This window comes from Squalius cephalus (assembly GCF_949319135.1).
Source record: "Squalius cephalus genome assembly, chromosome: 17".
NCBI classification, from domain to species: domain Eukaryota; kingdom Metazoa; phylum Chordata; class Actinopteri; order Cypriniformes; family Leuciscidae; genus Squalius; species Squalius cephalus.
Window position 1 is genome coordinate 34,244,339 of NC_137138.1, and position 27,226 is coordinate 34,271,564.

Sequence of the window (27,226 nt, forward strand, 5' to 3'; positions counted from 1 at the left end):
CTCTGATTGGTCAGACGGCCCAGTCTGTTGTGATTGGTTTACTCTGCTCTGATTGGTCAGACGGCCCAGTCTGTTGTGATTGGTCTACTCTGCTCTGATTGGTCAGACGGCCCAGTCTGTTGTGATTGGTTTACTCTGCTCTGATTGGTCAGACAGCCCAGTCTGTTGTGATTGGCTTACAGCGCCTGTCAGAAGCTAAATGGCCATTTCATAACTGAACTTCAGCTCCAGAGGCTTCCTCAGTACTCAGTGATTGTACATTTTACCATATCAATGCGAGTGCGAGTCCGATGATGAAACATTGGAAGAACTAGTTATTCAACCCGAACCTTCATCGCAAGGAAGACTTAAGCAGGACGTTTCTCAGTGATACGCTACTCAGTTTGAGGGACATTATGAAATGTAGCAACTGTAACTCCTCACCATCAGTATTAACAGGAGGAGGATGTCCATCAACAAACCCATGTGTATATTTCTAATTTATTGCGGTGCACGGATAACGCACATTAGCCGAGCACTAAGGTGAATGAGTGATGTAACAAACGTTTGTTAAACAAATCTTTCAGTAAGACAGTAATAACTTGAATTAGCCAGTTAGCTGGTAGCAATATAAAACACAAAGCTATGTATTTTGAACACCCGGTAGAAAATATATACATCAATAATTAGTCATACTTACAGGTTGTGATTCTGAGGAGCAAGCTGGTCCAAATAAACTGAGTACTGACCCATCTTTCTAGAGCAAACGTTTTATGAATGCTTATATCCCACGTTTTTTGTATTTCATTTTTTTATTTTTTATAATCCTCATTCCTTGTTGAACTAAAATACATGTTTGAAGGAGTATCAATTGTTCGCGGGCAGAAAACATACAACATAGGCGGGCATTATGCAAACATCTTTTCTTTTAGGGATACAAATGACTCGTAAAGGCGGTTCAGAATCGATTCTTTCTTTTCTTTTTTCACTTTTGACTTGACAACTTTGCAGGACGTTGACATTTACAAACAGCTATATTACACACTGCATGAAAGGGAATATTCAAACCATAATAGGCGCACGTTAACATTTTATTTTATTACTTTAAAAAGTCTGGGGGACTGAAATATTACCCTGCAAATAAAATTAAGAAATGCATAGAAGAATTTTTCATTGTTAGTTCATGTTTATGAATGGAACCTTATTGTAAAGTGTTGTTACAAAGATATTGTAAAGTGTTGTTACAAAGATCATTCTGTATTGCTTCTCTAGAGAGTGTGTAGTCTTAGTTGTACATTCAATTGTACATCACATCTCCGTCTTGTTATTTATATTGAGGATAAGCACAGCATTTTGCGTCATCTTCATGAAAACACCATCTTTTTTTCGGGAGCATGTCTATGTTCCCACAGCCCTAACCCTAACATACCTAAACCTACCCCTCACAGGAGGGAGACTTGTCTGGGACGTAATTGGGCTATCCCTGTACCAGCACAAGCACTAAAACCTACCCTTCATAGAGGACATAGTTAAATGAGAGAACATAGGACTGTGGGAACATAGGGCTGTGGGAACATACGGTTGTGGGAACATAGGGCTGTGGGAACATAGGGCTGTGGGAACATAGGGCCTAATTTTCAAAATTTTCAGTAAAAAATAAATTCTTAGAAATGTGGGAACATAGGGCTGACCCCTTTTTTCAGCATGGGTTGTCAAACAAATACAAGTTCAACAAAATCATTTTGAGTTAAGATTGAATTGATTGCTTTTAACTTTATAATGCAATATCAAATGCATTGATGCTATATATTATCTTTCTTTTGGTAAACTTACCAAAGTTGTGGAGAAAGTTGAGAAATGTATAAACTGCATTGCCTCCCCATAATGCAGAAAAGACACATTTTCTTGCAGTATTCGATATAAGATGCTACAAGAGTAGGTTCTTGTTTTTATTTATTTATTTTTACAAATGAAGGAAAAAAATGAAGTGCTGAAACAAGCCCTCATCTCTCAACAAAGTCAGACTGTAGTGTGTGTGTGTGTGTGTGTGCAGATTTATGTCTACGCAACCTGAAGATTATATTAATTCCTTATTATGACAGCTCTCCCTCACACATCCAATATGTCTAATGGTTCTTTGAAATGAAGAGAGACATGATAGACACTCCTGTTTGAGACATAAGCTTAAATTATATGTTAACATTTTAAGCACAATTTAAATGCATCCAAAAAGTGAATAGAGAATGTTCTAAGAAACACAAAAATATGCATGGTTTACTTCTGAAAAGCAATTTAATATACTGAACATGTGCAAATCTACAGCAGAACATTTTAAAACAGTCATTGATATAATCTGCTTCGTTATGGAAGGCAGGAAGCCCAAACACAACAAATTATTTATGTCTTTATATTCAGTAACTTTTATGACAAGAACTGCAATATTATATCTCATAGATAGCATCTCAACTCTTAAAACATTTATATTTACATTAACACATAAAGATATATTTGAATTTACACACTATTGTGTTATCATTCAATACAATGAAAAACCAATACATGTTTCAGGAAGATATGACTTGAATGTCTTAATGTTCTGCTTCGGATCCAAAAGCATATTTACGAGCTCGTGTTTTTTATACTTTGATATTGTTTCGGAAACTTTGACATGGCATTGTGGTGAAAAAACTGGTGTGGATGTAAAACATAGGGGCGAAAAAATAGACTTTATGGGCCGTGTGACTGTACATAGCTATTTTTGCAATGTTTGATGTTTTCTGCAATGGTAACAGAGGGCTTGGAGCTTCTGAGGAGCTCTGTAGCTGAGATTCGTTCACTGCAACCAGCCTTGGCACTTCTCGTCCTCCTCAGAAAAGCCATGAAGTTGTCATTTTGAGAGCTGATCTTGGACGCTCCGCTGCCGAGTGTCTGAGCGCCAGGGTCACCTTGTTTATTTTCAAAGGAGTCTTTACGACCCAGGAGCTTTCTTTTAGACCTGCAAAATGGGAAAACGATATAAAAGAGAGCGGATTGCTTAAGCCAACGTCAAAACAAGACTGGAGCTGTACTGGGAACTAGAGTATTTTGTAGCAGCACTCATTAACCTGTGAGTAGGGTTGGGAATCGGATACTTAGGGTCAGGAATTAAAATTTAGATTCCTCTTATCGATTCCTTTGTGTGCATTTTAATATAACTTTATCACGTATACTGTTTCTGTGCTGCTCACACATCTAAAACGACGTGCGCACAGAAAGCCGCATCAGAACGCGTCCATTATTTTTCAATGTAAACTCGCACTGGACGGATGTCTTTAACCGTTACGCTCACGTCTCGTGGCTTTTGCAGCATCTCGCACATGACACACAGTCTAAGGGCCCTCTTTTAACGATCTAAGCTCATGGTCTAAAAGCGCACTGCGCAAGTTCACTTAGGGCGGGTCTGAATCCACTTTTGCTAGTTTAATGATGGGAAAATGGTCGGTGCTCCCGGTGCATGGTCTAAAAGGGTCGTCCCTATTCTCTTAATGAGTAATGAGTGTGTTTTGTCTCTATTCTCTTAATGAGTAATGGGTGTGTTTTGGGCGTAACGTGCAATAAACTAATCAGAGCCTCATCTCCCATTCCCTTTAAAAGCCAGTTGCGCTCGCACCATGGTGGATTTGCTATTTACATTACAAACTGAACGCTTCTCTAGCGAAGAAAAGGATTCTTTATGTACACAATATTAATCTTTTACATTGTAATCCGTTTAATTTTTAATATTTGGCATGTTTGTGTGCTGCTGTGTGTCCCTGTGTGTAATAAGCAGAGTGTATGTGCGTTGTGGACCCTCCTAAAGGCGCTTATTACTAATACGCCCTTTAAATAACAAAAAAATACTGCACCATTGACTTTAGACCAGGTTTCAGTTGGTCAGTGGCGCAGTCTATTTCAGTTCCTCAAAATAGCAACGCACCTCGTTCTCAGACCTGCAGCTCATGGGCGCACAGACGGGCGCAAATGCATTTGCTATTTAAACAACGTGGCGCAGGACGTGAAAATGATAACTGCGTCGGGCTGAAACTAGCAAAAAAAAACTATCCGGGTGTATGATAGGGCCCTAAAAATGCAGCGCTCAAGTTACAATAAGTTCAGCTTTTTAAAAAATGCATCTCTAGACCTTGTGCTTTTTTTCTTTCCACTGACCTGCGTCTTTCGTTTTTAAATGCAAAAACACGTTCTGTCCTCATCCGCTATACTGCGCAATACTGAACTGAGTTCTCTTCCGAGTCTTTTTGCACTTGAACGGACAAATACACACAAAAATATGTCAAAATATCCTCGTAAACACAGTCGGTTATGTCGTAAGTGAACGTTAACGCACGTGTATCAGTGTATTGGACCCGCGCAGCTCTTAAAGGGACAGCAGCCTAATATTCCTGCTATAATAACACTAATCAAACAACAAAAGACAAACGCTGTTCTTGACTGAATAACTTTTGTAACTATATTTGTAATGTATATTTTATTCATAAACTGCAGTGTTATTTTACATTTGATTACAGTTTCTGTACCGGACAATCTTAAAACACTGTTTATTTCAATTATATCTTTGTTCAGTTGCATTTATTTGTGCGATTGCTAATTTGTTTATTTGTTCATTATTGTTACTGGGTGTTTACTTGACTTTACTGTAATAATTCTTGAAATTTATATCAGTTTGGCTAGTTGTTTTTGCCATGGTATTTTTAAACCACAGGCAAGCGTTCCTTGTGTAAGTGTTCTTTAGCCTGGTGATGTCTGTTCATATTATTCAACTAAAATTACATGTTTTGCAATAAAACTTTTTTTTTTTACCTTATTGGAATTGAAATTAGGAATCGATAAGAATCGGAATCGATAATCAGAATCGCAATTGTCCAAATTTAAACGATACCCAACCCTACCTGTGAATTATGGTGAATAGATCCTCCGTTGTTTGAGATTTGGACTTGTAAAGAAATACATCATCTTCCTCTCCTACTAACTGTAAAGGTCCAAGGTCGGGCATTCGCTCCCTCTTCTCTACATCGTATGGTGGATGATCTGCTGACAAGATGAGACAGCAACTATTGATTATGGTACAGAACATGGCAGTTTCACTAACCGAAAGATAAAATTCAGTCCATTACACCATGTCCTAACCAGAATCGATGCGATAAGATTCCAGTGACAAATAATTTGTCTGTCCACACCAGACGCGACGCGATAAAAATCACAGCCAATCAGAAGAGCGTGAGTGGACGGCCTCTCTCGGCAAGCTCCCGGCACTCGCAACGAAATGGATACAGTAAGTACATAATCAAATTCATGAATATTACACCATTTTAACATTATTAAAAATACGTCCTGAGTTACTGAAACAATAGTTGTCATAGAATACACTTGTCTCTTAACAATGAGTTGACAGTTTGAACATTCACTATTATTTATTTTGAAGATCTGATATAAAATACACACAAAATGATATTCAAACTCACACAGACGCTTTGAACATTAAAGGGGTCATGACATGGTTTATGTTTTTGTTTTATTATGTTCCCTTAGGTGCAATGATAGTATTACTATAGTTTTTTGGTCAAAAAACTTTTACATTTTAGTGATTTATGACCTTTTCCCACCCTGTTTCTCATCCTCTGATTCAAACAGTCTGTTTTGGGGGTGTTTCCCCTTTAAGAGTTCAGTGTTAACGCCCACTGTTATGACGGCTAACATCATTGGCTAAAAGTAGTTTTAAGATGAAATACATTACTTACAGTTTGCGGCGTCATTGTTGGGCCCAGAATAGTCGGCACGGCCTGATCTTTAAGCAAAAGTTTTCTGGCAAAGCCAGCATCATACTGAGATTTGTTCTCAAAACAGTCATCCTTGAAATGTAGAGAACACACACTTAAATTAATAAACTGCATCCATTTTCCCCTGACGTCTGGATCGCTCGGCAGCGTCTTCAAACATGTAGTTTGTCCACAGCCAGGAACAGCACGTCTGCGTGGCGTTAATACACTGCAGTGCTTCATTGTGCAGTGAATACTGAACTGTTTCATCAACAGAAGCGTGTTTTTAGTGTGTTGTGTTAATTGTTTTGAGAGCAACTATTAATTTGAAGAAGTTTGATTGAGGAAAAACTAAATATCAGTAAGCGGTCTATTAACCCCCCTCCCCTGTTCTGATGCATGTAATTGTGTTTACAGTTGCTTGCTTTTTATTGTGTTAGGATATGTATTGTTTTAAATGTTGTGTGGTGTTATGATTTTTATGATTTATGTGATGCATGTGGCTTTATTTTGATCCCAAGACAAATTTCTAATCAGAGTGATTCTCAAAATTTTCAAAAAATAATAAAATAATAATGTATGCTCTTTATTTATGTTAATTGTCCATTTTTAAAGGCATTGTTCAAATTTTATTTTAGATTTAATCCTGCAATTTACAGGATTTGTTTGTTCTTTGTGCTTGTGCAAGATAGTTTCCAATGTGCCAGCATGAATTGGGATGAACGCGTTAACACGTAAATTGCGTGTAAATACGTGTTAACACGACAGTTTCACACGTTTTGGCCCTTTTGGCCTTCCATAACATGCAAACGACTGGTACGTCTCCTCGTACCGTGACGTCACTTCTCACCATGGATCCCCAACGAGCTGTAATTAGAGCTTGATTAAATAAATGCTTTGTTTATAATGGGGAGGACGTCTTAAGCTATGAAACTGGCAGGAAGTTTTAATGCTACAAAGACCTCTTATAGACCAAAAGATCAAGGCAAATTTGGTTTCTCATGTCATGACCCCTTTAAATAAAGCACATAAACAGTACCTGAGATTATCATACTTTCTGTTGTTGTTCCAGCCGTGACGTCGCAGAAATAGAAACCGTTTCTAAAATACAATCATCGCGCAAAAACTCTGATGAACATGGAAAAGATACCTTTTATCACGTGTCGCGGCGCGTCTGGTTAGGACACGGTGTTATATTTCTCTTACCGGGTGCACTTGGCTGCTGTTGCTCAGTGACCAAAGGGTAAGTAGGAATGACGCCATATAAAGTAACATGGTATTGACTTGCAGAGGTCGGAGACTTTGGAGACATTGGAGACTTGCAGAGGTTCGATGGCGACTGGGCTTCGTCTGGGCTCTTCAGAGAATCTAGCGAATTGTCCACAGCTGGAGTCTTTGTCAGAGGAGGTGGTGGGGCTCTTCTCTTCTTATGAAGTTGGTTACAATTGGTGGTTGTGTTGAAGGGGACCACGTTTGGATTCTTTGGCTCAAAAGCGCATGGGGGTTGTGGCAACCCTTCCAAAAAAAGATGATTTGCTTGTTCAGTGCTTTGTGTAGGTACAGTCACTGTAGGTTTTGTTTTGTTAATCATTGCGTAAATGTCTTCTGATCTCTTGCCGGCCGTTGCTGCATCAGAAGTCGCTCCGAAACGTGGCTGAACCACAGCATTGGGTGGCCATTTATTTCTCTGTGGCTTCGGAGCCACTGGTGGTTTGGCTTTTTGGTTGTTTGTAGGGCTTAGATTGTTCCCAGTCTCCTCCTCGATAGTGTCAGATGTAGTTTCCGGTGTGTTCTCGAGATCAGTGCTGCTGACTGAGCGTAAACGCACACTGTTCAGATCCTCCTGGGTCACCACTGGCATTATCATCATGCTGTTACTCATCCGTTGCTTGGGTCTGGTGGCTTCAGTGCTGTCCGAGTAACGCCGATTCACTTTGGGCTGAACTGAAGGCTCTGGATCCGGAGTGTGTTGTTGAAATTCAGGAAGCTGAAGAGAAAGCCTTGCGTTACGGTGTCTCGTTCTCTGGCCTGGAAGAACGCTGGAAGGCTTATGGCGCATCCTACAGGACAGGACCGACTGAGTCGGTGTTTCACACTGGCTGGCGTAGCCACTCGATGGAGAGTTGCGTTTTGAAGGCGAAGAGATTGAGGGCTGGGAAGAGTGTGACGACGACGGGGAAGTGTTTACATCAGCAATACATTCATTTATTGGAGTCGCCACGGAGGACTTGCACGGTTCGCTGGATCGAAGCTCGTTTAATGCTCTGTGACCGGAGACTGGGGTCTTCAACGGCATCTTGCAAGGCGCTTCCGTTGGTTTCTTGCACTTGCCGACGTCTTGCTTCGAGGTTGGAATGAGATCCGGGAGTGTCTTGATGCTTTGGGAGTCTTTTCTAAGGTGAAGTCCCTGTGTTTTATGCTCCGCCGCGAGCCTTTGGAGGGACACGGTTCGTACAGGTGGAGCTGGTTTTCTTTTGGGCTTCTTGAGCACGATGCTTCGGGATCTAGATCGAGGTACGGCATCGGGAAGTCGATCTCCTCTTCTTGTGGAGTTGCTGTCGCTGTCCTCCGAGCTGCTGCTGGGATATGAGAGCGCGTAGCTTTCGCATCGGCGTCTCGCCACGCCTGGGTTGGGATTGACAGAAGTGGAAAGTGACACGGAGCGTCTGTGGAGCTCTATGTTACTGGTTGGTCTACTCCTACGCTCTCTCCTCACACCGTCTTTATCTCGTCGTGAGTTTGCCGGCGATGCCTGGCTCGGATCCTCTGGATCCTGGAACTGTGGAGGCGGTTTGATCACGTCAGGTGCCATCAGAAAGGAGTTCACGCTATCATCCCACTCGGATGAAAAGGTGGAAACGTTTGGGCCGCACCAGCCCTGGGCAGAACAAAGCAGGGTTGTGTTTTCCATCTCGGATTTCAGTTCAGCACTTTCTGTCGCAGAGATTTTCCATTGGCTCCTTCAAGCTATTCTTGAAAATGGGGAACCTGAATGGGGCGACAGAAAGAATAATTCATTGCAGGGCTGTGATGTTATGAAATAAAATGGTAACACTTTAAAATAAGGTTCATTAGTTAACATTAGTTAATGTATTTGTATATCAGACAAATGGAAATGCCAGCACTATTCATATTACTGAATCACGGCATGTAAAAAAAAAGATATGGCTCAATGGTCATAGATAAAGCAACCAATGGCCATGGGTAATCCTCACCTTCATAAGATGGTTTGAACATTTATTAAACATTAGTTAATGTATTAACTAACATGAGCTAACCATGAGCAATACATTTGTTACTGTATTTGTTAATCTTTGTTAATGTTAGTTAATAAAAATAAAGCTGTTCATTGTTTGTTCATGTTAGTGCATTAACTAATGTTAAGAAGATTTTAATAAAGTATTAGTAAATGTTGAAATTAACATTCAAAATGCTGTATAAGTGCAGTTCATTATTAGTTCATGCTAACTAATGTTACTAATGAAACCTTATTATGAAGTGTTACCAATAAAATAATCTTTCCCACTAAAAATATCACTGGGCGACATCACTGTCCAAATGCTTTAAACAAAGCGGACTATAAAGTGTGGAAGGGAGAATCTGCCCATCTCGGTCTTTGTTTGGCACATGAGTGGGTGTTTGCCATGGCAACGGTTACCTGTTCATCCATATAGAGACTCCAGAGAAATCTCAACTGCATTTACACATTAATATTATTGCTCTCAGAAGCAATCACGAGTGGCGAAGGACAACAGAGCGCCACGCAATATGAAAAGGTTGATTTTTTCTTTTATGCATTCTGTAGGAATTCACCACGTCATTTTATCCAACATTGCATTCTCGGTAAGGACGGTTAATGCTCAGGTGAGGGTTACAAGGCTTGACTAAAGTCATCAGAAACAGTCTGGCCTTTGTGGTTATCTTTTCTGAAAAATCTGTGCCTTTGTCAGTTTTGGCAATAAAACAGGCATTTACAGCCATCAGAGTGATCTTCTGAATTATTGTCCTTATATCTCCCATGTGCAGCCCAAGGGCCGAGATAAATGTCTTCATTATTAACCCCTTAACTGCCTTTTTCACGCAATTATCATACATTAGGGATCATTCGAAAGCTTACACCCTCAGTATTCATCCCGTTAAAAGCACTTTGAAATCGGACACTACGTTACCATGGAAACAGAACATAAATTCCTTTTATCAGGCTCCTCCCTCTCTAGCGGGTGGTGTCACGTTTCATATTTACAAAATTTACTGCACTTTTTTATAATCAAATCTTCTTTCTAATCTTGGAAAAACATATCGTCGGAAAGGCCTGAGACTCAAGGTTCCATGTTTGGTGATTGTTTTGTGATAGAAGTGATATTGTGATAGAAATGTATTAGCCTACTTTGTGAAAGGAGAACGCAAAAAAATATAAAAAATTCAATAGAATGTGAGTGACACCGGTGGCTATTTTTGGTACAGCGCCTAAACAAAATCACATTTTTGTGATATCAAGTTCAAATTTGGAACGCAACTTTAGACGTACAGCTTTTATGGAAGCTTGTTTCCGCCACTGAGAAAAAAATGAAAAAGGTAATTGCGACTTTATCTCACAATTCTGACTTTTTTCTTAGAATTGTGTGATATAAACTCGCAATTGCATGTTATAAAGTCAGAATTGCGTGATTTAAAGTTGCAATTGCGAGTTATAAAGTCCAATTCGGAGGCAATTACGATTTTATATCAAGTCAGAATTGCAAGATCGCAATTGTGAGAGAGAAAAAAGACAGAAATGCAAGAAAAAGTCAGAAATGCGCGCTAAAAAGGCGCAATTATCTTTTAAAAATGTTTTATTCCATGGCAAGCTTCCATAGATTTTATAGCATTTTTAGATAAAAAAAAAAGTTTTCTAAAATACATAATGTGTATAAGATAAAAAATGTTTAGTACGGTACTAAAAACTGTGTGTGTGTGTGTGTGTGTGTGTGTGTGTGGGGGGGGGGGGGGGGGGTGACAGTTAAGGGGTTAATATAATATTATTTAAGTGATGATGTCATGTTACACGTCATTGCTGGGTAAATAACAAAAACAGAAAGATCGCCCAGAATATCTGCACTCTGCTTTCACGGGAATGACTCATGATTTATTCAGAAATTGTAACAAAAAAAAGTCAAATTATTCATGTAATTTATTCAAAGTGTCTCAGACAGCCAAACCCAAATACTGAATGCGTCCATTATATAACCGAGTCAAGCCCAATGCTAATTACATTTCAAACCATATAATTATAGTAAAAATATAAAATGTCTCGGATACAGTATGTGTATAATCAAATGCCATAAGAGGAAAAATGATGAAGAACACAGAGAAGATGGACTGAATGTACAAACGAAGCCTGATAGAGACCTGTAGAGCGTCCCGAGCGTCAGGCCAACTAAATACTAGATGATAGCAAATGTTAAAACCTGCTTTTCAATGGCTGGGATCTCAAACCTTAGACAACCTGTCGCTCTGTGCGGATAACAAGCAGCATCACTGACCTCCACTGGTCCACATCAACGTACTATTACCACAAGGATCCTTCAAATCAAACATTGAAGAACACACACATCTTGCTACTCACATGCTGTTGCATGTGCATTGTGACGTTGCTACTTACAACCAGAAAAATGTATGTTTATACCCATCCAGATGTGCATGACACAAGTTGCCATGTTGAAATACATACGCAAAATAAAAATGCTAATGAAAAACCATGAATTTAGAGGCTGTTACTGTCATTGCACGGCCAAAGTCAGAGGTCACTTCGCCCAAAACACACAGTATTGCCGCAGAGGACGAGCGTCATACGCAAAGGCATGAAATCGACCAACCTTTAAATGCAGTAAAGGACATTTCCCAGAGACCTGAGGACGATCAAACCCAACCGTCTCAAAACATGTTCTCCGTCTTACCTGTCATTCGCTCTGGAGACTGAGCCAGCCGTGCCTTCGGATGCTGTTCCCACTCTCTCTCTCTCTCTCTCTCTCCCTCTCTCTCTCTCTCTCTCTGGCTCAACGCATTCACATGCTGTTGCCATGACGATAGGAAGTGGGCTGCTTGCTTCCTCTCCGAGTTCAAGTTCGTTGAATGCTGCGTAGAGAGAGAGAGAGAGAGAGAGAGAGAGAGAGAGAGAGAGAGAGAGAGAGATATTATATAAACACCAAATCCTCAGAGACACTGGAAAATTCACTGTGCTGCCCGTCAGAAACACCAGGATCCACATCGATGCTCAGCTGAGGACAGTCACGCAGTGAAATATACACTAGCATCCATTGCAACTCACTGTAATCTGTATTATGAATCCAGAAGATTGACATAAAATAGCAGCTATGCATATGCATTAGCAATTACTCTAATAATCAGATGCATTGACAACAACACCTAGAAACGGCGCTTTCATAATTGATATTAAGTGTCCTTGTTACATATGTTACATGCACTTACCATAGTAATAACAGTAAATTGTGCATAATTACATGCAACCAACCCTTAACCAAACCCTAATCCTATACTAAGTACATGTTGTTAATTATATTACTCAGTGCTTACATGTATAATTACACCGTAACAATGACACCTTAACATAACGTGTAACCGAATAATGTTATGTAGCATTAAGACCAAAAGCTGTTGGGATCACTGGATGAAACAGATGTCCTCGTTGCAGCGAGGAGTGAAGAACACTCGCACATCTCTGCAGATCTGAAGTTTGTTCCCCCCGTTTCAGGAAGACTGCGAAACACTGCCATTGTTCTGCATTCTCCACATTTCAGCAACAGAGGTGGTGTGAGTGCATGTTTGAAGAGGTGTGAAATATATAATCAGTCCGTATTACACAACTCTGTTGCATAACAAGTGCATTTGATCGTAAAAACGTAAAAACTGGTGTTCAGTGAAGCAATGCCTGATTTGGAGGTTAGACCGGGATGTTTTGGGTCAGATATGGCCACTGTAATCATAGATGGCTTGATTTATATAATCATTCAAAGAGATTCAAGCAAACAATTCACATGCAGACTTGATGTGAACATGGATGTATAATCTTACAGCATTCATGTAAGTTATTCGATTGAAATGCAAGGTTAGTTGAGGGCACTTGTGTGTCATAATGAAGCCGTAATGAGGGAAAGACACCGTAATTTACTCATTATCCTCACCTGGGATGTTACAATGACAACGCAGTGTTCATATGCTGTTCATATAATTGTTGCAAATAAATTTGCATTTTATAATGAAGTTTTTAAAATATGCTTTATAAATTTTTTTAAAAAAAGATATATTTTTCCAAAAAGACCATAATTATTATTATAATGTTTTTTTTTTTTAATGAAATAAATGTACTATATTTTAGTTCAATAATGTTTTTTTTATTTAATATTGTGTATTTTTAGGGGGTTTATGTTAAAAAAAGTTAAAATAAAAAAAGTTTATGATAATGGAAAAACGCACAAAAGTACTATTTTTAAGTTTTACACAGCAAGTACCAAAACCGTTAACAAGTTTTGTACCACAATGATGTAATAAATGTTCCAAATTTTTTTCCATAATTTTACAAAACGTAAAATTTTCCGCTTAAAAATGACCGACAGTAGGCTACCAGAGGTTTAAAACTTGCTGTCTCTTGTTTGGACGCAATATAAATTCGTTTCTTACACATGAAATGTAAACTTCATATGAAATGTATGACATAAATGTGTGTAATCAAAACAAAACAACTTGAATTATTCTGTTTATACGTTACCTCGAACTCTCCCGCCATCTAGGTTTAAAATGAATCCAGTGGGATTCGTCACCCTGGGTCACATGACCATAAAAGATCAAATTACTCCCTTGAAGCTAATGGACTTGGAGGCCCTTTTTTCTTTTTTTTTTTTTACTTCATCAGAATAGTACGAAACGAAGGTTTTGCCACTTGCTATGTGATTGTGAACACAAAGAATCATGGACATGACTCGAGAAGGTTAAATGGTCCTGAAAAAAAGTCACATGTTTGCTCCTTGCGTCAAAAATGAGCGCATTGAAAATGAATGGGAAACGAATTTCCTCCAGTGGAAGCGTTTGGTACTGCAGCCGAACACACAACTTGTTTAGACCTTTACAGTCTATGGTTTAGACTTATGGCTTTTGTCTCAGTTGTAGAGCAAAACGTATTTTATGTATTTACAAGTAAAACGTAAAATTTTATTTCATATAAAAATTTAAAATAGTATTTTTATGCTTTTTACATAACATAAAAATAGTAGGGCTGTCAAACGATTAATCACGATTAATCGCATCCAAAATAAAAGTTTGTGTTTACATAATATATGTGTGTGTATGGAGTATAATTATTTTCTATATATAAATACACACACATGCATATATATTTAAGAAAAATTTGTTATTTATATGTAAAATATTTATATATAATATAAATTATATATAATATAAATATATATACACAGTATATACATGCAAATATTTCTTAAATATATACATGCATGTGTGTGTATTTATATATAGAAAATAATTATACACCGTACACACACATATATTATGTAAAAACAAACTTTTATTTTGGATGCGATTAATCGCGATTAATCGTTTGACAGCCCTAAAAAATAGTAACTTTTTTTTAAAAGTTAAATTTTTTTAAACTTTTTTTTCTGTTCAGCATTAATCTGCCTTCTGTAAAAAGACCCCAAACTTCAGTCTGTTGCTCCAAAGCATTCAAGATTTACTACAGTTTAAGTTGGAATGATCAAAAGTGATTAACAGGTCATAAATGGATCATAACTATTTTATAAATACAATTTGGTACCATAAAACCCCCTAAAAATGTACAAAATCTTAAATAAAAAACATTATCGAAGTAAAATATAGTACATTAATTTAACTGAAATAATAATAATAATAAAAAAAATCTGTCATTTTGGACCATCATGTGAGCATCATGGGTTAACGGCGCACAAACGCTGTTCGGATTTAATTTCACCCTATACTGGAAAAAGTAAAACGACCATGTCATTTATTTAAAGTGTATTTTTATATTGGTCTTATTGTGAATTATTAAACAATTTTTTGTTTTTATTTATAGTAAGTAAACTAAGTTTACTAACAAAATGTTTTTAGTTTTATCTTAAGTGAAAATTCTACTTTTATTGTATAGCTAATGTATGGATGTGTTACACTACTCTCTTTATATGGATTTTCCTTGTGGATTTATTAAAGACTTCATCTTCGTGTTCATGTGTGTTCAAACAACACAAGCTGTGACAACTTTTGTTTATGGTGAAGTTGTAAAAAGCCCAAAAAAATTTATATTTACCTATAAGTAACAAAATATATTAAATATATGGTCTTTATAAGAAATAATCTTTTTACTTATATTTATGCATATGGCAGATGCTTTTATCCAAAGCATTGTAAGATTATACTTTTTTAATCAGTTCATACATTCACTGGGAATCGAACCCATGACCTTGCATTGCTAAAAAAAAAAGCTACATGGTATGAAAACTAATATTTTTGATAACCAGAATAACAATATTCATGATTCTGAAGCTGAAAATACTGAATTATTGTAGATGAATATGCTTGATCTCTGTCACTGACTAGATATATTTAATATAATGTAGGACACTTTTTACTGGTAACATCAGACATTTGGCATTATCAGGACACACGCATATTCCCCCATTGCATTATTATACATTATATTCAACATTATATATAGGCTAGTAGATTAATGTCTGATACTAAAACTCTAAAAACGTGATTTTTTTTCTCACACAGTAATTTTTATTTTGGGTGAATTATACACAATACATTTTGTTGCATTTTTGCATTACGATATATTGTGACACGAGTGTTTGAGTGTTTTTTTTTTGTGTTTTTTTTAAGTTAGTCCAAAAGTATAATTTTTCAGTGTAAGACGAGACGATGCCGGCATTGGTCAGTGTCAGAGCCATAGAGAGAAATGAGAGAAATTTCTCTCTATGGCTCTGGTCAGTGTGTGCTTTATAAAGGCGTCTCTCCAGATGCCTGACTGGAAGTGGCAGCACTTCATCATAAGCAAAGTCCCGTCACCCGTGGAAGACACAGTGTAATGCCTAGGTTTGTTTTGCGTTCATGTTTCATGTCAGTCATGTTTCTTGTCTTATCATGTGATTCCCTAGTCTTTTGTGTCATGTTGTCATCATTGGTTAATTGTCTAATAATCATGTTCACAGGTGTCTTGTTTAGTGATTAGTCCATGTCCATGTGTGTATTTAAGCCCTCGTGTTTGCCATGCCTCTTTGTCTATATTGTTTGTGTATCCACTGTGTGGTGAGTGTCAAGTCAAGTCAAGTCAAGTCAATGTTATACTTAGTCAAGTCTTGTTTTGTATCTTGATCATGTGTGGATAAATGAACTTGCCTCCAGTGGTTACACGCAGACACTGAATCTCCACACAGGACGCTCGACACAAACTGGTGTGTTTCCCGTACACTGCTGTAACTCACTGCTTCACTATCACAGTACGACACATCGTTGCAGAAATCCACTAGCTAGTCTCGACTGTTTCCCGAAACCCTATTGACGCAAATTGGTCGTTCAACCACGTTGATTATGGTTAATGACGTCACGCACGTGGTGGAGTAATAACTTCTTCAAATAAATCTGTTTGAGATCGAATTAATATTTGCTATGAATTACAGACATGATCTGAGGACTATTTCTCATCTTTCTCAGTTATTTCGCTTTATTTCCAGATTCAATCATAGGCTCGCTCTTACACACTAGAGCTCGTTCACGCATGCGCACTCTTCAACAACTACGCTTTAAATCTCTTGACGAACTAAAAGACGTAAATGACATTTGCATGTATTCTGAATAAAAGATATAGATTGAACTGAATGTCAGCTTGATTAATTTGCTCAAGATCAGGATTTATTGAGTCCACGTGTCATGCAAACTAGAAACTCTTCTTCTAACCACAGCTCGAGATCTGATCACTTTTACGCCAGAAATGTTTATCCAGTGATGCAAACTACTCAACTTTTTAACGAAATGTCATCGTTTTGAATTGGAAATGTGCTATTATTTACATGCTTCATGTAACGAGTGTGATTAGACGAGAAACATTTTGCGTTTTGAACATTTTAGATATGAATAAGAGTGAATGTGAACATTTTTAAATAAAACAGTTAGTTATAAAAACAACTAGCCTACAATAAACCTGGAACTTTTTAGTTTTTTATTATTCTTTATTCCCTTAAATCACCTTTAATCTTTTAATTATTTAATTAATTTAATTAAAAAGACCAATAACCCAATAACCAAAAGAGAACAAATAAAGAAAGGTTGGTCCCCCAATGTTCAAGACACACGGCCTCGCCTTAAAGATATATTTCGACCTGATTTAACCCATGAAATTATTTTGTTGGTATAAATTAATGTATATAGGTTGGTTTAGTGATGTTTTAATATTTTTAACTTGAATAAAGCCAGTTACTTTAGATGTTAGCATTTTTTTCAGTGTATGATAATGCTTGAATTCACAGTAAATAAATTCTGGTAATATTTTATTTTTATGATCTACTAACTACAGTATTAGTAACTTTGCAACTACATGTCAACTTATTAACCCTAACCCTTCCAGTCTACTAACAGACATATATAATGTCTAAAGTGGACTACTGAAATAAAGTGCAAGCTAAATTCCTCCAGTGTTGTCAGTGTTTTGCATGTGTTCTTGCAGCAGTTCAGTGCTTCACAGTCCACCCTCTTATTATTGTTCTTATAACTGTCACCAAACCCACAACTGAAGCACGAGACACTCCCTTCAAATAGAGGAAGCACATTTGCTCAAGCGGAGAGTGACGGGAAACGGGTTTCTAGATTGCTTAAACATTGGGTTGAGGTCAATGCGAATGTCAAGAAAGCACCTGAGAGGATTGAAACCACACAGTGTGAAATAAGGACAACACCCAACAACGCCCACTTCTCCTTGGGTGTTTGCTATTATTACTTATTAATTCGAAATGAGTTTATTTATCTTTGACTGTATAATCCTTGAATTATTTTTGCTAATTGAAGACATTTTGATGAATAAAAAACATTGAAATAAACAATTAAATTCACCCTGTGGTGAAAATCATGTTTTAATGTAGTTTATATGTCTATGTGGTGTTTTTAATCTGCTTTAAGACAAACCATGTGTAAATTCATAAGTCGACACCATTGCTGAGTTTTTTCTCCTTAATACTGCAGTGAACCAAAGACAGTCTCAAAAACACTCTTTGAAATCGGCGTGTGATCGTCAACCAGTGGATCTCTGAGCTGAGTGAGTGAGTGGAGGCGGGGCTCATTTGCATATTCATAGAACCACGTATACTAAATTAGGCAAGGGTGCTACATTCAAGCTATTTTAAGACATGAAGAAAACATGACTTTGACTCACAATAGACATACAGCTGACATTTCATCAAAATCAGTCAATGTATGCAGAAATCATAACACACTTCCTGTTTTCTGGGGCAGATCTAGAAAATTATTTATAGGGTGGCATGAGGATTACGAAGGGTGGCAACACCAGAGCAAGCGCTCATGCAAACGTTTTTGTGAATTTATGGCCTGACATACAGATTCATGTTCATGAATATATGAAACAGTTGCATTACCACAAAGTCATCATCTATACTGTTTAAAAATAATAAATAACAAAATATCAATATCCAGTGCATCAACAGATTGTAAATGTCTCTGAGCTTCTATCTTTACACTGTTAAAATTTTAGTGTGAAATTAGTATATTCCAGGTTAATAATTGCATTACTTCCACAGTAAGACTTCTCTTTTGCACTCTCAGAAATATACTCTAAAATCTATAGAACTTTACTGACAATTTTAGACAAGTTTTTACAATTTTACTGTAAAAAAGCTTGGTTTTACTGTGAGTTTAGCACAAAAAAAATACTGTTAACAAACAATATCATACTGTATTTCTACAATGCATGTACTATGAAGGTACCCAGCATGCAATGCGGCATGAATAGATTATGCTGTAGAGTGTTTTTTTTAGATTCTTGTTGGTTTTTATCTGTGCTGCTGATCTTGTTTTTGGTTCACTTGGTTTGTTTTGTTGGTTTATTTTGTAATATTCAGAGTTTATCATCTTCTTTTCATTTTCTTTGAGTGTCACCATTGTTGTTTTGTAGTAGGCCTATTGATGTCTGTGCATCATTAGGTAATGCTTATAAGAAACAAAATCTTGTAAGATGATGTGACACTGTAACGATTGATTGAGACAAATCAGACACAAGGATTTGTTATATTTAACAAATAATCTTTAAAACTCACTCTCGGATCTATAGTCATTAATTTATAGACAAACTGATCTATAAATGAACATGCATCCAAGGACATTGTGTGTGATAATTTTGTCTTGTACTGTCTCTTGCATTTGTATTTATTTCATGCATGCTTTATGAGAGAACTACTAGTTAATGTAACCCCACCTATATTGTGTCTTCTATCTAATTAATCCTCATTTAAGTGTACATCGCCTTCTTATAGAATGCAGTGTGTGTTTGTTACATCTGAGTATGGACACATATACGGCAAGGCTCATGTCTAATCACACTGGAGACAGTAAGCGCGTTTCCATTACAGATTTGCGCAAAACTTTTGCGATTTTTTTTCTAAATGTGGACAAAAAACTATTGCGAAATGACGGCGTTTCCATTAACCGATGTTCCATTATCCATTAACCTAAAACTACATGTTTTCCTCTCGCGATAAGTAAAATCATTCCAAAAACCATGGCAACGGCGCCGCCATCTTTAGAATATTGTCTTTGAACTTCCGTGATTGCGGTCGCTCTGTATATTTCTATGGCATTGCTGTCCAGGAGTAATTAGCTTTTGACGTGGATTTACTTAATGTAAAGTTAACGAAAGTTATCATGAGGATTGTAATGTTTAAAGCAGATGTCTTAACAAATGTCAGTCGACCGGGAAGATTTTAAAACGAGCCGTTCATTCATAAATATGCAAGATCGCTGTGAAAATACAGACCGGAAGTCAAAAGACAACGAGCGCAGCGCTGAAAAGGGGCGGGGCTACAGAAGGTCTATACCAGAGCCACTGCACTAGCCATTATTATTAATAGAAGGAGATGTATGTGTGTTTTCCAAGCATTAATGGTAAGGAACGACCCTTATTATACTTGTGAGCCTGAGGAGTTTCTGGGTGTTTCTCCCTCAGATTTGCTTCGAGGTCTTGATTGTGGCATTTATTTGAGGTTTAGAATCCATTATTCCTGTAATTATTTTGTCTTATATGAATTTAATAAAGAACTCTGTCTCGCCTTCTGTCCAAACACACCGCGTCGTCTACGTCAGGTGACCTGTAAATGCGCAAAAACTGTTTCCATTGCAGTTTTGCGAAATATTTCTTTTTCGAATTGCCTGAAAAACCTCCTCATGTGAGCGTAAAATCTTTTTTGCGATAAATGGGAGTTTTTGCGAAATTGACGTGTTTCCATTGGGCGTATTTTCAATTCGCAATTTGCGCAATTTGAAGGGTAATGGAAACGCGGCTAGAGTCATAAATCCTCCCAACAGAGGAATTTCCCGCTTGGAAATTCCACCTTTCTTATTGGTCGAGCCAACCCAAAGGGGTGGGACCTTTCTCAGGCTTTAAATTGCCTCTACACAAGCCCTTCTCTCTCTTGGCCTTCTCGGTTCGTTCAGGTTGCTGTCCTGCATGGCACCAGGCCACAGGGCATCAGGCCTCGACCCACAACCGGCCATGTGCTCATCCAGGAGAGAGAGGACTCTCTCAGCCTCAGCAGAATCAAGGACAACATCAGGAGTTTGGCACAATTTCTTCATTCAACGCAGAAGAAATCAATTGAGACTCATGGGACCATCAAAATCCTTCTTCAGGAACTTCACGAAATGCTTTCACTGCCAAGGCCATGCATGTATACATTTAACGAGGTGCTCTGAAAATAATAAGCTGATGGTTCTTTTCATATTAAATGGATCTTTTCCATAGTTCCTGCTTCCGGTTTCATTCTGTCACTTACCATTCTACCCATGTGTGATTGTATGTATGTTGTGTGTTTAGATTAGTTATGTTTGTGATTTAGTTAATAAAACTTTTGCACAATATGTATTTTATTCTGATTCTCTGCTTGCAACAAAGATTATTTTACGATTTAGATTTTGACTACGGGCTCTTAGTAGGACTGTACAGTAAGAAAGACGTTTCTCTCCCCCGGAAATGAACATTTCTTAGAATTAATAAACAATTAACACTGAGTGTTCATGGGACGAACAGGTTGGTTGATAGTAAAATAAATTTTACTACATTAAATTAATTCTATTTAACTGATCCAAATATTCATAATTAATTATTACAAGTTATGATTCATTATTAATATTTATTTTGAGCTAATTTGCTACAACACCTTTCAAAGATGAATCTCAGCTGTTGCTTCACTATTGTGAAAGATACATCTGCAAACAGTTATGAATTTGAAATAAGATATTGGTAAATGCTCAAATGAAAGCAAAAAAATAGACAGATCAAATAGAATAGATCATGAAAAAAACTCAAATGTGTTTTTATTTAACATGTTGAATTGTGGGATATATTTAGCTAGATTAATTCTGCTCCCAATATTTGGGATATGTGAAACCTATCCAAAAAAAGTTTATACTAAAAATATTCATCTGATACATCAAAAAATGCTGGAAAAGGCGAAGCTGAAATTTCAATATTTCATTTCCATAAGGTATGACATAACTGACAATGTAGATAAAGTGTGTTACACATGCATTTGGTGGACACATTTACCTGAAGCAAATGCATGTTCATATTCATGCTTTCTCTGGGAATTAAACTCATATCTTTTTATGTTGATTGTGGCGTCTCAGAAAAAAGCAACTAGGGTCACGTTTGCAGATTCTCCATCACCAGAGAGCCTCGTTGTAGTTGAATGTGTGAGTGCTGCCCTCTGGCGTAGACCCCAGGAACTGCATCAGCACCACGGTCAGCACCAGCGCATGGACCCTACAGACCAAACATCTGTTATTCATTGCTGGGGTTTTTAGTTGCCAAGCAAAATGTTTTTTGAGGTTATTCACATAAATTGGGGAAACTTCATAGTTGTTGTATGGATGTCTCTTCTGAATATGTGTTACTGGATTTGTCTTAGTTTTGATTTGTCTGTATGGTAATCTCGATTTAAAGAATACACGCATATATACAGTATCAGTATATTTGGAAATTTTGTAATGTTTCTGAAAGAACTCTCTTATGCTCACCAAGGCTGCATTTATTTGATAAAAATACAGTAAAAACAGTAATATTGTGAAATATTGTTACAGTTTAAAATAACAGTGTAATTTATTCCTGTGATCAAAGCTGAGTTTTCAGCATCATTACTCCAGTCTTCAGTGTCACATGATCCTTCAGAAATCACTCTAATATGATGATCTGATGATCAAGAAACATTTATTACTATTAGCAATGTTAAAAACAGTTATGCTGCTATTTTTTTGTTTTGTTTATTTTTGTGGAAACCATGAAACACTGCCATTCAAAGGTTTGGGGTAAGTGGACCTGCTTTCATCTGTGAAGACGTCCACAGGTGGGGGTTGTGCTTACAGCCCAACACCGTGCAGGACGCTTGGCATTTGCCATAGAACACCAAGATTGGCAAATTCGCCACTGGCGCCCTGTGCTCTTCACAGATGTTGCAGGCAGCAGAACGTTCTCCACGGCATCTCCAGACTCTGTCACGTCTGTCACATGTGCTCAGTGTGAACCTGCTTTCATCTGTGAAGAGCACAGGGCGCCAGTGGCGAATTTGCCAATCTTGGTGTTCTATGGCAAATGCCAAGCGTCCTGCACGGTGTTGGGCTGTAAGCACAACCCCCTACCTGTGGACGTCGGGCCCTCATACCACCCTCATGGAGTCTGTTTCTGACCGTTTGAGCAGACACATGCACATTTGTGGCCTGCTGGAGGTCATTTTGCAGGGCTCTGGCAGTGCTCCTCCTGCTCCTCCTTGCACAAAGGCGGAGGTAGCGGTCCTGCTGCTGGGTTGTTGCCCTCCTACGGCCTCCTCCACGTCTCCTGATGTACTGGCCTGTCTCCTGGTAGCGCCTCCATGCTCTGGACACTACGCTGACAAACACAGCAAACCTTCTTGCCACAGCTCGCATTGATGTGCCATTCTGGATGAGCTGCACTACCTGAGCCACTTGTGTGGGTTGTAGACTCCGTCTCATGCTACCACTAGAGTGAAAGCACCGCCAGCATTCAAAAGTGACCAAAACATCAGCCAGAAAGCATAGGAACTGAGAAGTGGTCTGTGGTCACCACCTGCAGAACCACTCCTTTATTGGGGGTGTCTTGCTAATTGCCTATAATTTCCACCTATTGTCTATTCCATTTGCACAACAGCATGTGAAATTGATTGTCAATCAGTGTTGCTTCCTAAGTGGACAGTTTGATTTCACAGAAGTGCGATTGACTTGGAGTTACATTGTGTTGTTTAAGTGTTCCCTTTATTTTTTTGAGCAGTGTATATACATATATATATATATATATATATATATATATATATACATACATATAAATAATACAGCAAGGACGTATTGAATTGATCAAAAGAGACAGGAAAGACATTTATATTGTTGCAAAATATTTATATTTCAAATAAATGCTGTTCTTTTAGAATCCAGACAAAAATGTATCATGGTTTCCACAAAAATATTAAGAATGCAAAAATGTTTTTTAACATTGATAAAATAAAATAGAAAATAAGAACCATTATTAATTATTGAGCACCAATAATATTTGAGCACAAAATCTGTATTTTCCTATGATTTTATGAAGGATCATCATGTGACACTGAAGACTGGAGTAATGATGAAAAAAAATCAGCTTTGATCACAGGAATAAAGTACATTTTAAATTATATTCAAACAGAAAACTCATCATCTGATGTTTATTGTAATAAGCGATTGTGTAAGCCTATATGGTGTGAATGTTAAAACTTAGCCGATTTAAACCCACAACAGTTCAATTTGATTCCACTTCAATTCTACTTTCTTACACTGAAGTTTTGGACTGCATTTCAAAATGAATTCTCTACCTACTCGATGAATGGCGCGCAACCGGGATAACCGGAGCGCGCGCGCGTTTCGTCGCGTCGCGTCAGGATTCTATCCGCGTCGCGTCGCGTTCGCAGTTTAGGTGTGTGTTATGAATGAGAAAGAAACGTCTGTTCTGCTGATACACAAGCCATTGACGTCAGCAGCGCGAGTCATCTCAGCGACCAATCAGATGCGAACAAGCAGGCGCTCGTCTGTGAACTGCCAACGCTTCTGATCAGAATGACAAGCCGAGGCTGAGCGCTGCCCAGGTAACAAACCGAGGATAAACGATAAATAAATAATAACAGCAACAACGACAACAGAAGAAAGCCGACGGATTCTCTCTCAGTCCCCGAAAGATGCGCTTGGCACGGGACGCTTTCCCGAGCCTCATCTATTCTTCATCTTCATCTTCACTGGATGGAAGAGGGATGGAGACACGCGCGCGCTCAGTGGTCGGTACCAGTCTTTGTTAGTGGCATATTTCACAATGAGTCTGTGTTTTACAACAGTGAGTGCATGATGATATTTTCACTTCAGCTTGATTATTAGCTCAGAAGTGGTAGAAATGTCTCAGTTAAGTACAGCCTCTTATCTGACATGCAGAGGGCTAAAAATAGCTCATTCTCTGCCTCTTCTGAACAGATCTGTGACAGATCAGTTGTGTAGTCTGGTGTATCTTTGGTTATTTTTGCATTTTTTATTTAGTCAAGGTAAGTCAAGATTGCTTTAAAGCAGTTTCACATTAATAAAACAGATAAATAATCATGATCAATGATGAATCAAATTCAATTTCAGCTATGAAGCAGCTCTAGAGAAGACAATGATGGCATTATTCATCTCAAATCAGGTCAATGCTCCCTGCTGGAAAAACACAGAAGTTCTAATGGTTTCCAAACCATCAAGCATTAAACATTAAAACCATCACATACTGGTTTCAGTAACAGTGTTGCCAAGCGTTTCCCGCAGATTTGAGATCTGATCTTATGTGTAAGGACACTTGCAATTGTTTTTTTGATTAGCTATTATTTATTTAATTTTTGAATGCGTATATTGTGGTATTGTCATTTTGTGTGAAACCTTATGTGCTGCCGTCTCGACCGGGTCTCTCTGGAAGAAGAGAGAGCAGCATCTCAAAGTGATTCCCCTGGTTAAATTATTACGGATAAATAAAAATGCGCTTGTCTCATTTTCAGTGATCCGCCCTCCTGCTGTAGCGATGAGTAACCTGCTCCTGAACACTTCTCTCTTCAACTGGGATGTACCGGAGGGAAGAAACACGTCGCCCGTCCCGTCCTGGGAGCTGGAGCCGGTTCCGGTCCCCGTGATCCTCAACCCGTGGGACGTTCTCCTGTGCGTGACGGGAACGCTCATGTCGTGCGAGAACGCGGTCGTGATCGCTCTGATCTCCTACACGCCCACTTTACGAGCTCCCATGTTCATCCTCATCGGGAGTCTGGCGTTTGCAGACCTCCTGGCCGGCCTGAGCCTCATCCTCAATTTCATCGTGACTTACATAATTGATTCGGGATTCGTCACGCTGCTGTCCGCCGGGCTCCTCATCACGGCCTTCTCGGCCTCAGTGCTCAACATCCTGGCGATCACCGTGGACCGCTACCTGTCGCTGTACAACGCGCTGTCGTACCACACCGAGAGCACGCTGACGTTCACCTACGTCACGCTCGTCCTGCTGTGGGTCGTCAGCACTTTGCTGGGATCGCTCCCGGTCCTGGGCTGGAACTGTCTGGACGACGAAAGCACGTGTAGCATCTGTCGACCGGTTAACAAAAGCAACGCCGCGGCCCTCGCCGTGTCCTTCCTCCTGATATTCGCTCTGATTCTGCAGTTGTACCTTCAGATCTGCAAGATCGCGTTCCGGCACGCTCAGCAAATCGCAGTTCAGCGGCAATTCATGACTGCGTCGCACTCGTCTTCCACCACCAAAGGCGTCTCCACCCTGACCACCATATTGGGAACCTTTGCTTTCTGCTGGATCCCTCTCGCCATGTACTCGCTGGTGGCGGACACTCGATCCCCTGTGATCTACACTTACGCCACGGCTCTTCCAGCCATCTGCCACTCCATCATCAACCCCATGATATATGCCTTCAGGAACCCTGAAATACTCAGGTCTTTGAGGATTGCGTGTTGTGGATGCATGCCTTACAGATTCACCATGCGACCACGGACACCCAGCGATGTGTAGCGTCTTCAGACTAAAGCACAGTCGCGGTAATGGCACATCATTAAAGCACATAATATCCACATTTTGTAATCCAGTGGAGTGAGGAAATGTTCATTATTTGGGAAATTTTAGTAGCACTTCATGTTACACGTACGGTAATGACATGTGACTATAATTAATCACTTCAGTAAATAGAATCATTTTTGTATAACATCAACAGTAGCTTAGCTATGGAGCTTATGAAGTGACATGATGAGGGTGAAAACAAAATGAGATGGGAGGAAAATTTTATTTCAATGCTTTTTTATTCCCACAAGAAAGTTCGCTTGCAAGAATTTTGTGTTCCCAGAGAAAATTAGAAAAACTTTAGTTACAGAAATTAGTGTCGTCACGATACTGGACCCAGACAGCAACATAGATTCGGCCCAGATCCGGCCCACACACGCTGAATCCACATGTGCCAGATGTGGGCCGGATCTGGGCCGACACTATGTTGCTGTCTGGGGAATTTCCAACTTCGATACTATATCATGAAAAATATAGATATTCGATACCATTTTCAATACCACGAGGAAAACTGGCATATATATCGCCATACAGATAGTTGTATCACTTGTAACAACTTACACACAGCACAAGGAGTCGTTTATTTGAATCGTTGAACTACATTTACAGTAATAAAATAAGAACAAATTAACAAATTGCAAACGATAGCACAAATAAATACCATAGAACAAAGAGAGAAATTAAATAAACACGGCTTTAAGTTTTTCAGGTGGGGCTTCAGAAATACTACAGAAATTAAAGTAATCAAATGTAAAATAACACTGGATAGTTTTCATTATAAATATTAAATACAGATTAATGCTTACAGATAAAGCTACAAAAGTTATTCAGTCAAGAGCCGTGAGTGATTTTCTCTTAGTCTTTTGTCCTTTGATGAACATTAATGACACAGGTTTATTAGGCTGCTGTCACTTTAAGAGCGAATGCACCAATCCAATATACTGATACACAACATGCATCTTTCTCAACTATTAAGTTCCAAAACTGAATATATTTGCCTGAATACTTAGCAAGACAGGCATTTGGACATAAATGAATTTGCCCA

The 27,226-nt window shown here is 38.5% G+C and overlaps 2 protein-coding genes across 7 annotated transcripts; one reads left to right on the top strand and one right to left on the bottom strand.

Moving 5' to 3' along the window:
• Positions 1 to 978: 978 nt before the first annotated feature.
• Positions 979 to 16,288, bottom strand: LOC307144617 (NHS-like protein 2). 6 transcript variants are annotated; one of them, XM_079847143.1, is made up of 5 exons: positions 16,194 to 16,288; positions 11,708 to 11,885; positions 6,978 to 8,759; positions 4,905 to 5,046; positions 979 to 2,974 (listed from the first exon to the last, which is right to left on the bottom strand). In XM_079847143.1, exons 3-5 carry the CDS (start codon positions 8,680 to 8,682, stop codon positions 2,707 to 2,709), a joined length of 2,115 nt encoding a protein of 704 aa, XP_079703269.1. In that variant the 5' UTR covers positions 8,683 to 8,759; positions 11,708 to 11,885; positions 16,194 to 16,288; the 3' UTR covers positions 979 to 2,706. The 6 variants fall into 6 exon arrangements, with proteins under 6 accessions (XP_079703269.1, XP_079703270.1, XP_079703272.1 ...); XM_079847144.1 differs by lacking the exon at positions 16,194 to 16,288 and adding an exon at positions 13,537 to 13,611; XM_079847146.1 differs by lacking the exon at positions 16,194 to 16,288 and adding an exon at positions 12,417 to 12,566 and having other exon boundaries at positions 4,905 to 5,043.
• A 7,893-nt stretch (positions 16,289 to 24,181) lies between these two features.
• Positions 24,182 to 26,503, top strand: gpr185a (G protein-coupled receptor 185 a). The gene is made up of 2 exons (XM_079848023.1): positions 24,182 to 24,385; positions 25,127 to 26,503. Exon 2 carries the CDS (start codon positions 25,150 to 25,152, stop codon positions 26,134 to 26,136), a length of 987 nt encoding a protein of 328 aa, XP_079704149.1. The 5' UTR covers positions 24,182 to 24,385; positions 25,127 to 25,149; the 3' UTR covers positions 26,137 to 26,503.
• The last annotated feature ends 723 nt before the right edge of the window (positions 26,504 to 27,226 follow it).